The 13,429-nt window shown below is 54.3% G+C and overlaps 1 protein-coding gene across 1 annotated transcript in view; it reads left to right on the forward strand.

Annotated features, from left to right (window-relative positions):
- Positions 1-133: 133 nt before the first annotated feature.
- LAMC2 (laminin, gamma 2) overlaps positions 134-13,429 on the forward strand; it is a 20,437-nt gene continuing 7,141 nt past the window's right edge. Inside the window, exons 1-14 of the mRNA XM_009324633.1 lie at positions 134-215; positions 4,543-4,731; positions 7,234-7,363; positions 8,293-8,391; positions 8,619-8,755; positions 9,147-9,269; positions 9,400-9,589; positions 9,943-10,055; positions 10,348-10,566; positions 11,337-11,516; positions 12,035-12,268; positions 12,514-12,650; positions 13,014-13,167; positions 13,291-13,393. Coding sequence (XP_009322908.1) covers positions 134-215; positions 4,543-4,731; positions 7,234-7,363; positions 8,293-8,391; positions 8,619-8,755; positions 9,147-9,269; positions 9,400-9,589; positions 9,943-10,055; positions 10,348-10,566; positions 11,337-11,516; positions 12,035-12,268; positions 12,514-12,650; positions 13,014-13,167; positions 13,291-13,393 — 2,090 coding nt within the window. The remainder of the gene's footprint in view (positions 216-4,542; positions 4,732-7,233; positions 7,364-8,292; positions 8,392-8,618; positions 8,756-9,146; positions 9,270-9,399; positions 9,590-9,942; positions 10,056-10,347; positions 10,567-11,336; positions 11,517-12,034; positions 12,269-12,513; positions 12,651-13,013; positions 13,168-13,290; positions 13,394-13,429) is intronic.

Raw genomic sequence — 13,429 nt, forward strand, 5'->3', positions numbered from 1 at the left:
GTTCGTCGGTTGGGGGGTGCCGAGGGGGGCCCAGCCGATAAAAACCACACGAAAAAAAAGCGCAATAGGCAGCTGGTCGTGAGCCCCGCCATTGCCTGCCAGAGCGGGCGCCTTGTGCTCGCTGGCACAAGAAATGGCTGGGTGCTGGCTCCTGCCACTCTGCTGCCTCGCAGCATCTCTCCTGCCCGCAGCCCTGAGCGCCAACAGAGGAGAAGGTGAGGCTTCGGGAAGGTCGGCTGTTCCTGCTTTCACGCTGACGTGCAATCCTGCCAGCGGCTTTGCTCGCAGCCCTGCCCCCGTGCTGGAGAGTCCCGGTAACTGGGAGACGGCTGGGTGCCGCAGCACCCTGCTAGGGTGCTCTCCCCTCCCACCTTTGGGATTAAAACTGGACCTGTAGGCACTTCTCTTTACGCTTCCTCTGGGGTTAAATATCCCATGAGCATTTAGACTTTGATTTTTTACTGGCATCCCCTTTAAGTAACTTATTTATGAGCAATTATTTTATTGCTTTCTGTATAAAGCCTTGCTACTTGGGTGGGATTCGGGTGCGAGCACGAGCATTGCCCTGGGAGCGGGTGGCTTTATCGGCCTGCTGCTGCTGTAACCAAAACCTTCCCTAAGCCCGAGGAAGAGCTGGAAGCATCCAGGATCCAGTTTGCTGTAGCAACACGTGCAGCGTTTGCATTTTGTGCGAGTCCATGGGGCTTACGAGGTGTCCACAGCCCCACCGCACCCCATGAGAGGCAGCAAGTCTCCCATGGTACATAGACTGATGGTGAGCTTTAACAATCCAGAGGATCCTCTGGTGTATGCAATTGTAGTTGAGAGGATAATGCAGGGATGTTTAAGTGCATTCAGCCCAGTGGTAATTCAATATCAGGGTTTCAGTTGTAATAGCTTATAGCCTGGAGATGGGTATGTTTGGCCAAAATCAGGTCTTTACCTGTATTTTGTAAATACTGAGAGATTTCAATTTTTTTTTTTTTTGTCTGCAGTACTGGTGTTCTGAAATACGCTTGCTGCGCTTGAATTGGGAATTGGTCCTTTATCAGTTTTCGTTTTTAGTGCAGTGCAATGTGATGGGGGAAAAAAGTGCTGAATAAGTGGTGGGGTTTTTTTTAAAAAAAAAAAGACCTGATTTGCTTTACTTGCTGCACCCTTAATTTGCATGCAAGTTTTAAAATACTGATGTAGATTCCCCCCCCTCCTTCCTGGCAGCGTATAGGCAACTGCTGCTTTTCTATGGACTCTTAAACCTATTTCTGTGCATATGTAAAAGTGACAGTCAATAACAGGCTGTGCTTTTATGCTGCAGCAGACTTTCTAAGTTGGTTCGGTGGCATAAATTAGTCTCTCGTGCTGTTACTCCTCCAGTCCCAGCGCTAGATGCCTGCTTGTAATTAGCACACATAATCCCATTTTTCTTGCAAATGAACTACTTGAGTCAAATTGGGTTCATGTATGACCTGGTCGAGCGGCAGATGTTGGGGTGCTTGTACTCTGAACTGTGCAGAGCCTCGTCCGAGCAAGCGTGCGTTTGCCTTGGTGGTGTGTGCCTGCACGTGATGGCTGAAGGGATCTCCCAGGGTTCAGGGAAGAGTTGGGGTGTGGACGTCAGAGCTCCACTGTGCCAATGAGGTGTCTATCTCGGTGTTTTGGAAAGGAGAAGACACCAAATGGCAGGTTTCGGCTCCCAATGTGTGGTCTCTTCCTGCCGATGCTGATGGAGACACAGGTGAGACAGGCAGGTCTTCCTGCAGCGAGAAAGCTGTGGAGTCAGGCAATGGGGAAACCCAGGACTTGGGGTAGCAGATGGGACAGCCTTCTGGGTCACTGTCCTAAAAGGACGGAGCAGAGAATGACTTGCATTGTCATGGAGGCTTTGTTGCTCATGGAGGCTTTGTTGCATGCAAAGCTCTGTTGATCTCTGGATGAAAGGAGTAGTTTTTGCAGACTGGCTCGTAAGTACAGGGCTATCGGATCTGCTCCTCACAGACCCAGGGCCAACCTCTTTTTCTGGTTTTGTGAATTTAAGACAACAATTTAAGAGGTCCGAAGCTGCCTGTCTCCTTCTCCAAGCCTTTCTCATGTGGGAATTTGTCTCAGCACAGCAAACAAGCATTTTTCACGCTTTATTCTGCTGGCCGGGAGCTGGGGGAATGATGTCCTGCTGGATGCGTGCCCCAGACCTCCTTCATCCCAATGTAGTGCTGAAGAAATCCAGCTGCAAAGCTTCTCCTCTGTGGAGCCTGTTCTTCTCCACAGCTGCCTGAGAACTGGATGATCTCAGGGCAGAGCCTTAGGGCACCTGGATACAAAAATGATCCTGTCCTCAGTTGGTCCTCATCTTCCAGCAGCTCCTGCATGCTCCATCTCGTTAGCAACTCCAGTGCCTCACTCTTGGTAAAGATTAACCTGCCTGAGCTCTCAGATTTCCAGAAGACCAGCAACAGGAACAGCTACAGCGGTGAGGTGGTGGCACTAATCTGCAACAGCATTTTAAATGGCTTTGGATTAGCGAGACCTGAATCGGTGCCAGGGCTGGAGAGCTGGCTCTGAACGTGCTGCAGCCTTAGAGCAAGACCTGAAAAAAGGTTTTCATTCCCTGGGGGAATGGTGCTCATGCCTGTAATTTAGCAACCTAGTAAATCCTCTGGATTATGTAGATGTAGGGTGATGTGTGGGTGGAGTTAAACAGATTTAGTGTGGAGGGATGGGGGGGTGGGAATGACCCCAAGCAGTCCCGTGCCGCTGCTCTCGGTGGGTTGTTTGTACTGTCCATGCCCTTCGGTCACTGTTGATGTCCACCGATGCTCTAGACACTTTTTCATACCATAAGAGGCAGAACTTCTGCACCTGCAGGTCCCTTCCCAGCAGGTTAGGGTGACAGAAGACCTTCTGCAGCTGGGTCGCGGTCTCCTGCCAGCCAGGCTGCAAGGGAATAACAGTGTTTCCGGAGCTGGAAAAATCTCTCTCCCTGTTTGCTGGCACATGAGGTCATCTCTCTTGGCAGCAGGCTCGGCTGCTGCTTGCTGAGTGCCTTTGTCTGGTATGTGGGTGTTAATGGGCGTGTGCGAGGATGGCGGGCGGTGCCCAGGTGTGAGCGCTGGGCATTGCGTGCTTGGGCGGTGAGCGCAGGAGGCTTCGCCTGGTCCCGGGAGTCACAGATGCGAAGGACAGGGACCTTGTATCCTCAGGCTAAGCTGTGCCAGAAGAGCGCTGAGAAGGAAGAGCCTCCACATGTATCAAGTACAATTTGCTGTCCACATCCACGCTGCGTATTTCTGCTTGCTCTTGGATTTCCTCCACCTCCCTGTGCCGTCAGAGGTGACCTGAGCTGGGATGGGCAGCTGGGGACTGCCTTTTGTGTCCCAAGGAGGTCAGCAGCGAGCAGAGTTTCTTGGAGGGAGGTTGAGGATCCCATGGCAGTATAGGGGTGGTTTGGAGCAGCTTGTCAACAGGCTCTGCACCCCTGCAACCCTGCTTTTTCCCTCAGGGTGTTTCTTTCTCCTGCCTGTCTTTGCTAACCATTCTCTCAACTGTGTCTGCTCTCCTTGGTGGTGCTGAGAAACTCATCTGAAATAAAGGTCCTCAGGCTTAAACACTCTAGTACTAGCTGCTGAGGGCTTGGCACATAGATGAGAGGTGGCTCCAAGAGAAGACCTGGACAAGGCAATGAAGAAGAGTGCTGGAGCAGGCGTGTCTGGTGAGGTATCTGCCAGTCTGCTCTCCAGAGATCCCATCTGTCCTGGCTGCAGTGGGGTGCAAAATCTCATGCCTGTCCTTCCTGGCATCCATCATGCAGCGATGTTGGCAGCTGCAGCTTTTCTTCCTGGGAGGGTGGGGTGAGATGACCTGTGTAATCCTGCCCAAACCTTTTTTTTTTTTTTTATCTACTCTCAGGTGGCATGCTTCCACCAAGGTCCCCTGGTCACAAACCACTCCTCATCACCCCTGCATTTGGTCAGGAGGACACTTGCATCACAGACCCAGATGGAGGGACCTAGTGGAAGTTGGTTGAGCTTTTCCTTCTGGGCTCGCTCCTGGTCAGAGGCCAGGTGAAACCAAGCATAACCTCAGGGATCTTTCCCTTTTCCCTGAAGTGACTAGTAAAGCTCCGCATGCTTTTATTAGGACAAGGTTTGGGGTTCTGTTTACCATTTCTGCTTACTCAAAGATCTTGTTGTGTTGGAAGGCCTCTGAAAGGATGGAGAACATCCCTGGCTGTGCTGTGGAGCGGGGCTGCTTGTCTTGGGGGGTTTGTCCATCCTGAGCTGTGTCGGCAGTGAAAGCAGGCATTGCTCCAAAGCGTGGGGATGTAGAGCACAGCGCGGGCATTGGTGGCATGTGGGTGGCTGATGGACACAGACACGTGGGGACAAGCGCAGAGACATGGGGACAGGGCTCGTTATTAGCAGAGCAAGAAGGAGAGGTTTGCATCGCCTGGGCTTGTTCCTTGGGCATCAGGGTGGGCTTATGGGGTTTCATAGCTGGTGCCCTCATCTCTAAGCATCATTTGAGATGTCTTTCTCCTCTCCCCAGTCTGTGACTGCAATGGGATGTCCAGGCAGTGCATCTTCGACTGGCACCTCCTGAGGGACACAGGGAATGCGTACCGCTGCCTCGGCTGCCTGGGCAACACAGAGGGCGCCCACTGTGAGCGCTGCAAGGAGGGCTTCTTCCGCCAGCGGGAGGAGGACTGCTGCCTGCCCTGCCACTGCCACCCCCAGGGTACGTGTTGCCTGCCGGGAGGGGACGGGGTTGGGTCGGGGTGTAGGGGGGCTTAAAGCACCTGCTGCCCTGTGTGGCCCTTGGTCCTGCTGAGCATGTGGGCTAGGTCAGGCTCTGGGTCCCTACACACCGGACCAAAGCATCGCAGGAGGAGCGAGTGGGGCCAGCTTAGCTCCAGGTGGGATTATCTGGGGAGGTGCCAGAGCCCAGCGCTGTGTTGCTGCACTGTAAGTCATAGGAGCTTCTTCTCCTGGGTGCTGGGCATTTTGAACCCCTCAGCAGCTCCAGGCTGCAGCCAGGCTTCAAAACCCGCCTGCCCCCCAAAATAATCACAAACTCACAGAATGGTTTGGGTTGGAAGGGACATTCAAACATCATTTAGTCCAACCGCCCTGCCATGGCCAGTGACATCTTTCACTAGATCAGGTTGCTCCTGTCCACCTGACCTTGAACACTTCCATTGGCAGGGCATCCACAACTTCTCTGGGTGACCTGTTCCAGTGTCCCACCACTCTCCTCATAAACCATTTCTTCCTTATGTACAATCTAAACCTCCTCTCTTTCAGTTTAAAACCTTTGCCCCTTGTTCTGTCACTACAGGCCCGGGTAAAAAGTCTCTGTCTTTGCACCACCTCCCCTCCTGAGGCACAACACTGTGAACTCAGGAATTAACCTTTCACTTTTGCAATGCAGTTAAAAGCCTTTGTGAAGCTCGCCTTTATATATTGAGCCGCCTTTATATATTGAAAGGCTTCAATAAGGTCTCCCTGGAGTCTTCTCTTCTCCAGGCTGAACAACCCCAACTCTCTCAACCTTTCTCCATAGGAGAGGTGTTCCAGCCCCCTGATCGTTTTCATGGCCCCCTCTGGACCTGCTCTAACAGGTCCATGTCTTGTGCTGGGGACCCCAGAGCTGGACGCAGTACTCCAGGTGGGGTCTCACCCGAGCAGAGTAGAGGGCAGAGTGGAGTAGAGGGGGAGCATTACCACCCTTGACCTGCTGGCCACGCTGGTGATGCACCCAGGACACTATTGGCTTTCTGGGCTGCGAGCGCACATTGCTGGCTCATGTCCAACTTTTCATCCACCAGTACCCCCAAGTCCTTCTCAGCAGAGCTGCTCTCCATCCATCCAACCCCTAGTCTGTACTGATATTGGGGATTGCCCTGACCCAAGTACGGGACCTTGCACTTGACCTTATTGAACTTCATGAGGTTCACATGGGCCCACTCCTCCAGCCTGTCAAGGTCCCTCTGGATGGCATCCCTTCCCTCCAGCATCTCCATTCACAATCCCTGCCTCGCCGAGAGGGACCCTGCTCTGCCCTGCCCTGAATTTGGCGGGTGGCCATGAACCTGCTGATGCCTACTGGGAGCTGCCCTGTGGGGAGCTGCTTGCCCCTCCCAGCTGCCATCCTTATCTCGAGGACAGCGACCAAACCCCAACATGGGGAGCGGCAGCTTTTGCTAGCTTTGTGAGTCAGGCTGATGCTTCCTGGGTGTCGCAAAGCTTGGCGGGCTCTGCAAAGTCTTTTAATTGCATCGTAAAAGTGAAAAGATAATTCATGAGTTCATGGCGTTGTGTCTCGGGAGAGGAGGTGGTACAAAGTGCTGCGATGCTTGAGGACAGACAGGACACTTCGGCCTCTCTGGCTCCTCTGGTGGTTTTTGCAGGCTGCAAAGCTATAAGACAGGATTTCTAGCTCTGGGGTGTTTTCTGTGGGTCTTGTGGTGGTTACACAGTAGATGTGATGTCTCCTTCATCCTCACCAGGTTTTGGCTTGCTCTGCAGAAGGTAGATCATACCTCTTGCATCGAGGTGCTGTAGATATTGAAATGCCTGTTGCTCTCTGTCGGTGTAGGAAGATCACTAGAAGCACCACATGAGCATAAAAAAACAGATGGCAAGAGGACAGAGCAATAGGCTTTGAGGTGGTGGGAGGGCGAATATCCCCATAGGTGCCTCCTACGCTGGCATGCAGGGAGGGCCCAGCGGCAGGACGGCTGCCTGTGGTCTGGTATCCTCTCCCCTCAGTGCCTGCATGTGCACAGAGGTAGGTCAGAAATGAAAGAGCCTACCATGGCCCTCAGCACCATAAGGTCCTTGTGGTGGCACTGAAATCAAGTTGCACAGATGTCTACTAGCAGAGGGTCTGGTACAGAACAACTAAATCTCCGCTTGGTTTGTGTGTCCCGGAGTCCATCTTGTCCTTTGCAATGACCTTTATAGTGGGGAAGAAGATCCTTGGCTGGGCATCTGGTCAATGCCTACTGGGATTTATCTCCTCCAAGTCTCCTGCATCAGTCAGGGAGGCTGGAGCAGCTTTAACAGCCAGACCTGGTGTCTCAGCCCTGTGCTGGGACCTCAGGGAGGGACCTGGTCCTGAGGTTGGGTTGCTGCTGCAATGACAGTGTGGTGCTTTTCTCCCCTGTCCCATTGGCAGCATTGCCAGGAGGGTGCGGGGAGGTGCCCATCCAAACCTCTCCTGCCCCTCTTTCCACAGGCGCCCTCGGCCTGCAGTGTGACAGCGACGGCCGGTGCAGCTGCAAACCCGGCGTGATGGGCAAGAAGTGCGACCAGTGCCAGCCGGGCTTCGAGTCCCTCTCCGAGGCCGGGTGCAGGAGGAACAGGCAGTAAGTGCTGGCAACCATCGGTGGCATGGGGACAGCTGGAGGGACAGCCTCCAGAGCTCTCCCAGCCACTGTAAAGAGCCAGTGCTGGCTGAAACCAGCTCATGCAGGGGCAGAAGCAGTTTGTTTCGTGGCAGCACACCAACAGCCCTAAGCTAATCTGACTGGGAGAGAGCAGGCTCGAGCAGTGCTGGACCTTCCTTCCAGCCTGCAGAGCTTGCTGCCACACAATAGTGTCAAAACCAGAGCAAAGCGATTGCTTTATTATCCAGATAATGCCAAACAGGCACCAGCCAGGCTAGCCATGTAAAGAAAAACCTACCCACGTGTGGGTCTGCCTGGTGTTGGTGCCATGCACAAGGACTGCCCCCATGCAAACATGTGCATGCAAAAATTGACACCTTCCTTTGCATGGAGCCCCATTTAAACACCCTTTGAAGTGTTTCTCATTCAACTTCCTCAGTGCTGTGTCCTCTTCCTCGTTTCACCCCACCATTGCTCCTTTGAGCCTCTGGCAGTCAAAGGGTAGGGGTGGGGGGTGGCTGCCTGCAGCTGTGCTGCTGTGCCTGGCCTCCTGCCCGAGCCTCCCCGGCGTGTTGCTGCCTGTTGGAGCTCAGCCAGGGTCTATTAAACTTAGCAGAACTTCGCTTTGCTCTTGTAGGCGAGTCTTGCTAAAGAAAGGCACCGGGGATGGTTGGAAGCTGGTGCTCTGGGGCATCCTGGGGCAGTAGTGCTGGGCACTGCCTCAGCCTGGCATCCGTACTGCTGCAGCTGGATTACTTAGAGAGATGGCTCTGCTGATTATTTTTCCCTTTCTAGTATGGGACTGGTAGCTGGGGGGATTCTCTGCTGTCTTGTACAACAGCTGGGGGCACTGAGCTCCCAGGCCAAGCTGGAAATCCAGGTGGAGGTTCTCACTGTCCCTGTTGCAGGAGCCCGCAGTGTGAGTGCGACCCGGCTGGCAGCATGGGGGGCTGCCTCTCCGGCCGCTGTGTCTGCAAGGCGAGCGCTACTGGAGAGCGGTGTGAGAGGTAGGTGTCAGGAGGTCTTGCTGGACTGCTGTGTGGCGTGTCCTCCATCTCCCTGGCAGTTGCATCCCTGGCAGTGCCCGCACACCTGTCCCGCCATCCTGGCCTGGCGATGACCTGGAACTGTGGCAATGGCTGTGTTGCACAGCTGTTGTTAGAGGGCTGGTTGTGTTGGCCACACAAGAGGAGAAAACGGACTTGAACATTGTCACCTTCTTGCGTTTTCCCAGGTGCAAGCGAAACTTCTATAACTTGGATGCCAGAAACCCTGCGGGATGCTCCCCCTGCTTTTGCTACGGGCACTCGGCTGCGTGTGTCAGTGCAGACAACCACAGTGTCTACAACATCACCTCCACCTTCCAGCAAGGTGAAGCCCAAGCAGGATATCCCTATGGCTCCTGGGGGTGTTTGCCGTCCCTTCTCTTTGACGTGCTGGAGGAGCTGCCTCGTTTGCAGCTCTGCTGGGAGTCCCTGTGCTTTGATGGATGGGATGGCTTGATCGTAGGCAGAAGTAGGGTGCAAGGGTGGGGGGGGAGCGTAGACTTGCTTCATCATGTCTTTCCTGCCACTTGGGAGGAAAGCTCCATGCCCAGCCTGGCTTATTTTCAGATGTATCGGCACACAATTATCTGTGCTGCCCCCTCGGAGGTCAAGGGGTAGGAAGCCGGACATTTTGATAAGACACAGCTCCAGAAAGATGCTGGAGTCTGGGAAACGCCTTCCCTGTCCCTGCTGACTGCTCCTTGTTGGTGCTCCAGGTGCTGAAGGCTGGCAAGGTGTCCACGAAAGCGGCTCCCCAGCCCAGCTCCAGTGGTCCCCACGCCATCAGGATGCCTTCATAGTGGCAAGGACATCAGAGCCAATATACTTTGTGGCGCCCGGTAGGTTGCGGGATTGGTGAGGGGGAGAGGTGACGGTGTCCCCTTTGCTTGGTTTGATCCTGTCAACTGAGCCTTTAGAAGGAAGGCAAGATTTTAAGACTTTAATTTTCTCCCTTCCTTCCCTTTGCAGTGAAATTCCTCGGGAACCAGCAGCTGAGCTATGGCCAGACTCTCTCCTTCAATTACCGTCTGGACCGAGGGGGACGCCATCCATCTCCTCATGATGTGGTCCTAGAAGGAGATGGCCTGAGAGTCACTGCACCCTTCTTGCCCCAGGGGAAGGTCCTGCCCTGCGGCATCAGCCAGACATATGTGTTCAGGTACAGGGGGGATGCTGGGGTGTTTGGGGCAGGGTGAGCAAGAAAAGCTGTGGCTTCAAGGAGCTCCTGGATTCAGCTGTGATCCCTTGGAGGTGGCAAATGGTTGCCTGATTTGGGCTGGATGCAGCTCAGGTGCTTCTCTCCTGGATGAGGAGGTTACTTTGTGAGAGGGGCAGTAGAAAATCTGGCTTGAGGTTGGGCTGGGTAGTTTGCTCGGTGTCAGTTGCATGGGTGAAGGTTGTTCCCCAAAGCCTTGAGCTCAGGAGGGAGATGGGTGAGGGCTGCCGCATTTTCTTGATGAGGCATCTCGTTTTCTTGAAACCGGTTCCACTTTTTCCCCCTCCCATGGGCAGGTTGGACGAGCACCCGAGCAGCAAGTGGAGCCCAAGGCTGAATCACTTTGAGTATCGCAGGCTGCTGGGAAACCTGACAGCTCTCTGGATCCGAGCCACCTTTGGGGAGTACAGTAAGTGGGGGGAGAGCTTGCAAGCACAAGGTTGGCTTCTCCTCGTTGCTGGAGACGCCAAGTCTCCAGATGGAGATACCTTTGCTAAAAGGTATTAAAAAAATAAATAAAGTGCCCTAAGATGAGCAAAATTGAAGAGATTGAGCAGGATGGCAACAGTGGGGATAGCAAAGCCTTGGCTCCAGTCCATCAGCCCACAGGCGTTGTAATGAAGCATGTGACCTGTGCAGGTCCCAGGTGTTGGGGGACTTGCAGGTGGCCCCCATAGGTGACCGGCTGTATCTCCCTCCAGGCACTGGCTACATCGACAACATCACCCTGGTGTCTGCGCAGCCCATCACCGGAGTCCACGCTCCCTGGGTGGAAAGCTGCGAGTGCCCGGCAGGGTACCAGGGGCAGTTCTGCGAAAGGTGTGCCCCTGGCTACCGCAGAGATGTCCCCAGCCTGGGCCCCTTCAGCATCTGCGTGCCGTGCAATTGCCAGGGGGGAGGAATTTGTGATCCTGACACTGGTAAGAAAAGCCACAGCTGCCTGCGTCCTGAGAATTGAGCTATAGGGGAGCATGGGGGGCCCTAAGTGGGGCAAGATCCCTGGCTTGGGGGGCTGTAGTGCAGGGAACATTATGGCTAAAACTCCCCAAAGCCTCGAAGCACTGCAGCCAAAAATACAGGAAAGATGCATTGGGATCAAATTGGGCTTAGATGATACTCATTGGAGAGAGAAAAAACATCTCCTACTGCTTGGATAGCATTAAAAGCTTTTCTTCTGATGTTTTATTTTAAAAGTAATTATGGTGCCAGTAGATATCAGTGATGTAAATATGTTTTACTACCTGCCTTGTTAAAATAGCCCACAGCATTGCCACATAAAGTCAAAGTAATGCAAAATTAAGCTGTCATTATTTTCCAAGTCTGAACTGGAATTGAATTTCCAAATATCTGAGCATTGATCAGGAGGCACAAAAGGCAACATGTGGCTCCTCGGGAGCTATACAAGCTGTGAAAAAATGACATCCAGCCACCTTTGGGTGGTGATGGGCTTCTCCATGGGGTCTCGCTGGGCTCCCGTTGCAGGAGCAGGGCATGGTCCTTCCTGCATGGTGATGGACTGATGGGCAGAGAAATGAAGCACGTATGGGCAGACATGAGGATTGCGAGGACTCTGGTGGAGGATGCTGGACCACCTGGCTACCAGCGAGGGGTAGCCAGGAGGTGGAGTGGTGGAGGGTGTCCCACGAGGAATGAGAGCAAACTGCCCTAAGCCCTTTCCTTCCTCCTTCAGGTGAATGCTACTCGGGAGACGAAAACGTGGGCAATAGTATCAGCTGCCCCTTCGGCTTCTACCGAGACCTCTGGCAGCCGTACGGCTGCAGGGCATGCCCCTGCGGCAACGGCCAAGGCTGCTCAGTGGTGCCAGGTGGCGAGGAGGTCGTCTGTGACCGCTGCCCTCCTGGAGCTGCCGGTAATGCTCTCCTCCAGTTTGCTTCTGCTCTGCCTTTTCCTGGAGTTTCAACCCACCGTATGGGGAGATGCAGGTGTCGGCGGGCTAAGATGCTCAGAGGCAGGCAGATCATCCCATCTTCTCAGCCTGGCTTGCCTACAGCAGTGCTGCTCCTGCCTGTAATGGGGTGTTTCAGCCCCAAGGGCTGTGTAAACACATATTGCCCTGCCCTGGGAAAGGTTCTCATCTAAATGAATAATGTGGATGGAAAAAGGATGGGTGGGGAGGGAGAGGAATAGAAAAATAAGAAAAAAACGAAAACAAATAAGAAACAACTTGCCCAAGGTCAGTCGTTGCACCCAGCTTTCAAGAGCCTGCCCGGAGCATCATGTGTTGGCCATGGCGGCGAGGAGAGTGGAGATGCTGTTGTGCTGGCCCTGATGGGGCTGAATGCCCCCATTTCTGTGGGACAGGGGGAACAAGGCAGCCTCTGCCTTTTGGGCAAGAGTGTGAGCTTAGCCCCGTCCCCCTTTTCCCAGGGGCCAACTGCGAGTACTGTGCTGATGGTTATTTTGGAGACCCAGCGGCTTCCCGGCCCTGCCAGCCGTGCCAGTGCAATGGCAATGTGGAGCCCAATGCTGTGGGGAACTGTGACCGCCGGACAGGCGAGTGCCTCAAGTGCATCTACAACACCGCCGGCTTCTACTGTGACCGCTGCAAAGATGGCTTCTTCGGGAACCCCCTGGCCCCCGATCCTGCCGACAAGTGCAGAGGTGAGAGCTGGGCACTGTTTGAGCTGAGGATGAGTAAGAAAATCCATGCCGGAGTGCAGGGTGGCTTGATGGGAAGGGGGATGCTGCAAAAACCAAGGCTGGAAAGCAGGAGTGGAGAGCAGGAACCGGAGCACAGGACTAAACGGTGGGAGGAAAGCGGGGGGAGATGGTGGATGGAAGGGTGGACATGCCGAGACTTGAGGTGGGGACAGGCTCCTCTGAGCCTGTGCCACTCTGACCCGCAGCCTGTGCCTGCGACTTGGCTGGTGCTGAGCCTCTGAAGTGTGGGAGTGATGGGAGCTGCATCTGCAAGCCTGGCTTCGAGGGTCCCAGCTGTGAAGAGAGCGAGTGCCCGGCTTGCTATGGCCAGGTGAAAGCCCAGGTGAGCATTTCTGCCAGCTCTGGGGCCACTGAGCAGCAAGGGGTGTGTGTATATATATATTAAAAAAAAAAAAAAAAAATACGCTTATCCTCAAGCATATCCTCCTGGCCTCCTCAAGCATCTCTTTCCGGTGCGAGCGAGAAGTGATTTTTGCAGGCTGTGCCTGAACTTTAGGGTTGTACCCGATTCAACTGATAAAAAACCGATGACCTAAAGCTGCTGGCCTGCTGTGCCCCATCCGAAAATGAGCCCTCGCTCTGCTCTCCATCCTCTGGCTGGACTGTGGACCTGGTTCCCACCCTGGCCTTTCCATCATGGGTTTGGCTTCCTGCTGGCTGATGGCCCGGTCTGCTGTGGTTGCAGGTGGACCTGTACCTGCAGCAGCTGGCAGAGCTAGAGCTGCTGTTCTCAGAGGTGCAAGCTGGCGGTGGGGCCAAGAACCAGGAGCTGGAGGGGAGGATGCAGCTGGCTGAGGAGATGCTGCGGACCATTCTTGGGGAAGCCCTGAGCCTGCAAGGTACCACCTGCCCACTGCCCTCGGATGGGGCCATCTGTGCTGTATCAGGGGAGGGGTTTGCTGCCTGTGCCTTTTTGCTCAGCGATGAGTTTCTCTTCAGCCTTCCTCTTTCCTTCTCACCAGCCTCTGACAGGTCTCTGGAAAGCCACGTGGCCAAGATGAAGGGGCAAGGGTCCAGCTCCCAGAGCCGTTTGGATGAGATCAAGGCAACGGTGGAGAGGCTGAGGTCTCTCGGGAGCCAGTATGAGAGGCAGGGGCTGGA

Source organism: Pygoscelis adeliae, unplaced genomic scaffold (assembly GCF_000699105.1).
Source record: "Pygoscelis adeliae isolate BGI_AS28 unplaced genomic scaffold, ASM69910v1 Scaffold126, whole genome shotgun sequence".
In the NCBI taxonomy this organism is placed as follows: Eukaryota; Metazoa; Chordata; class Aves; order Sphenisciformes; family Spheniscidae; genus Pygoscelis; species Pygoscelis adeliae.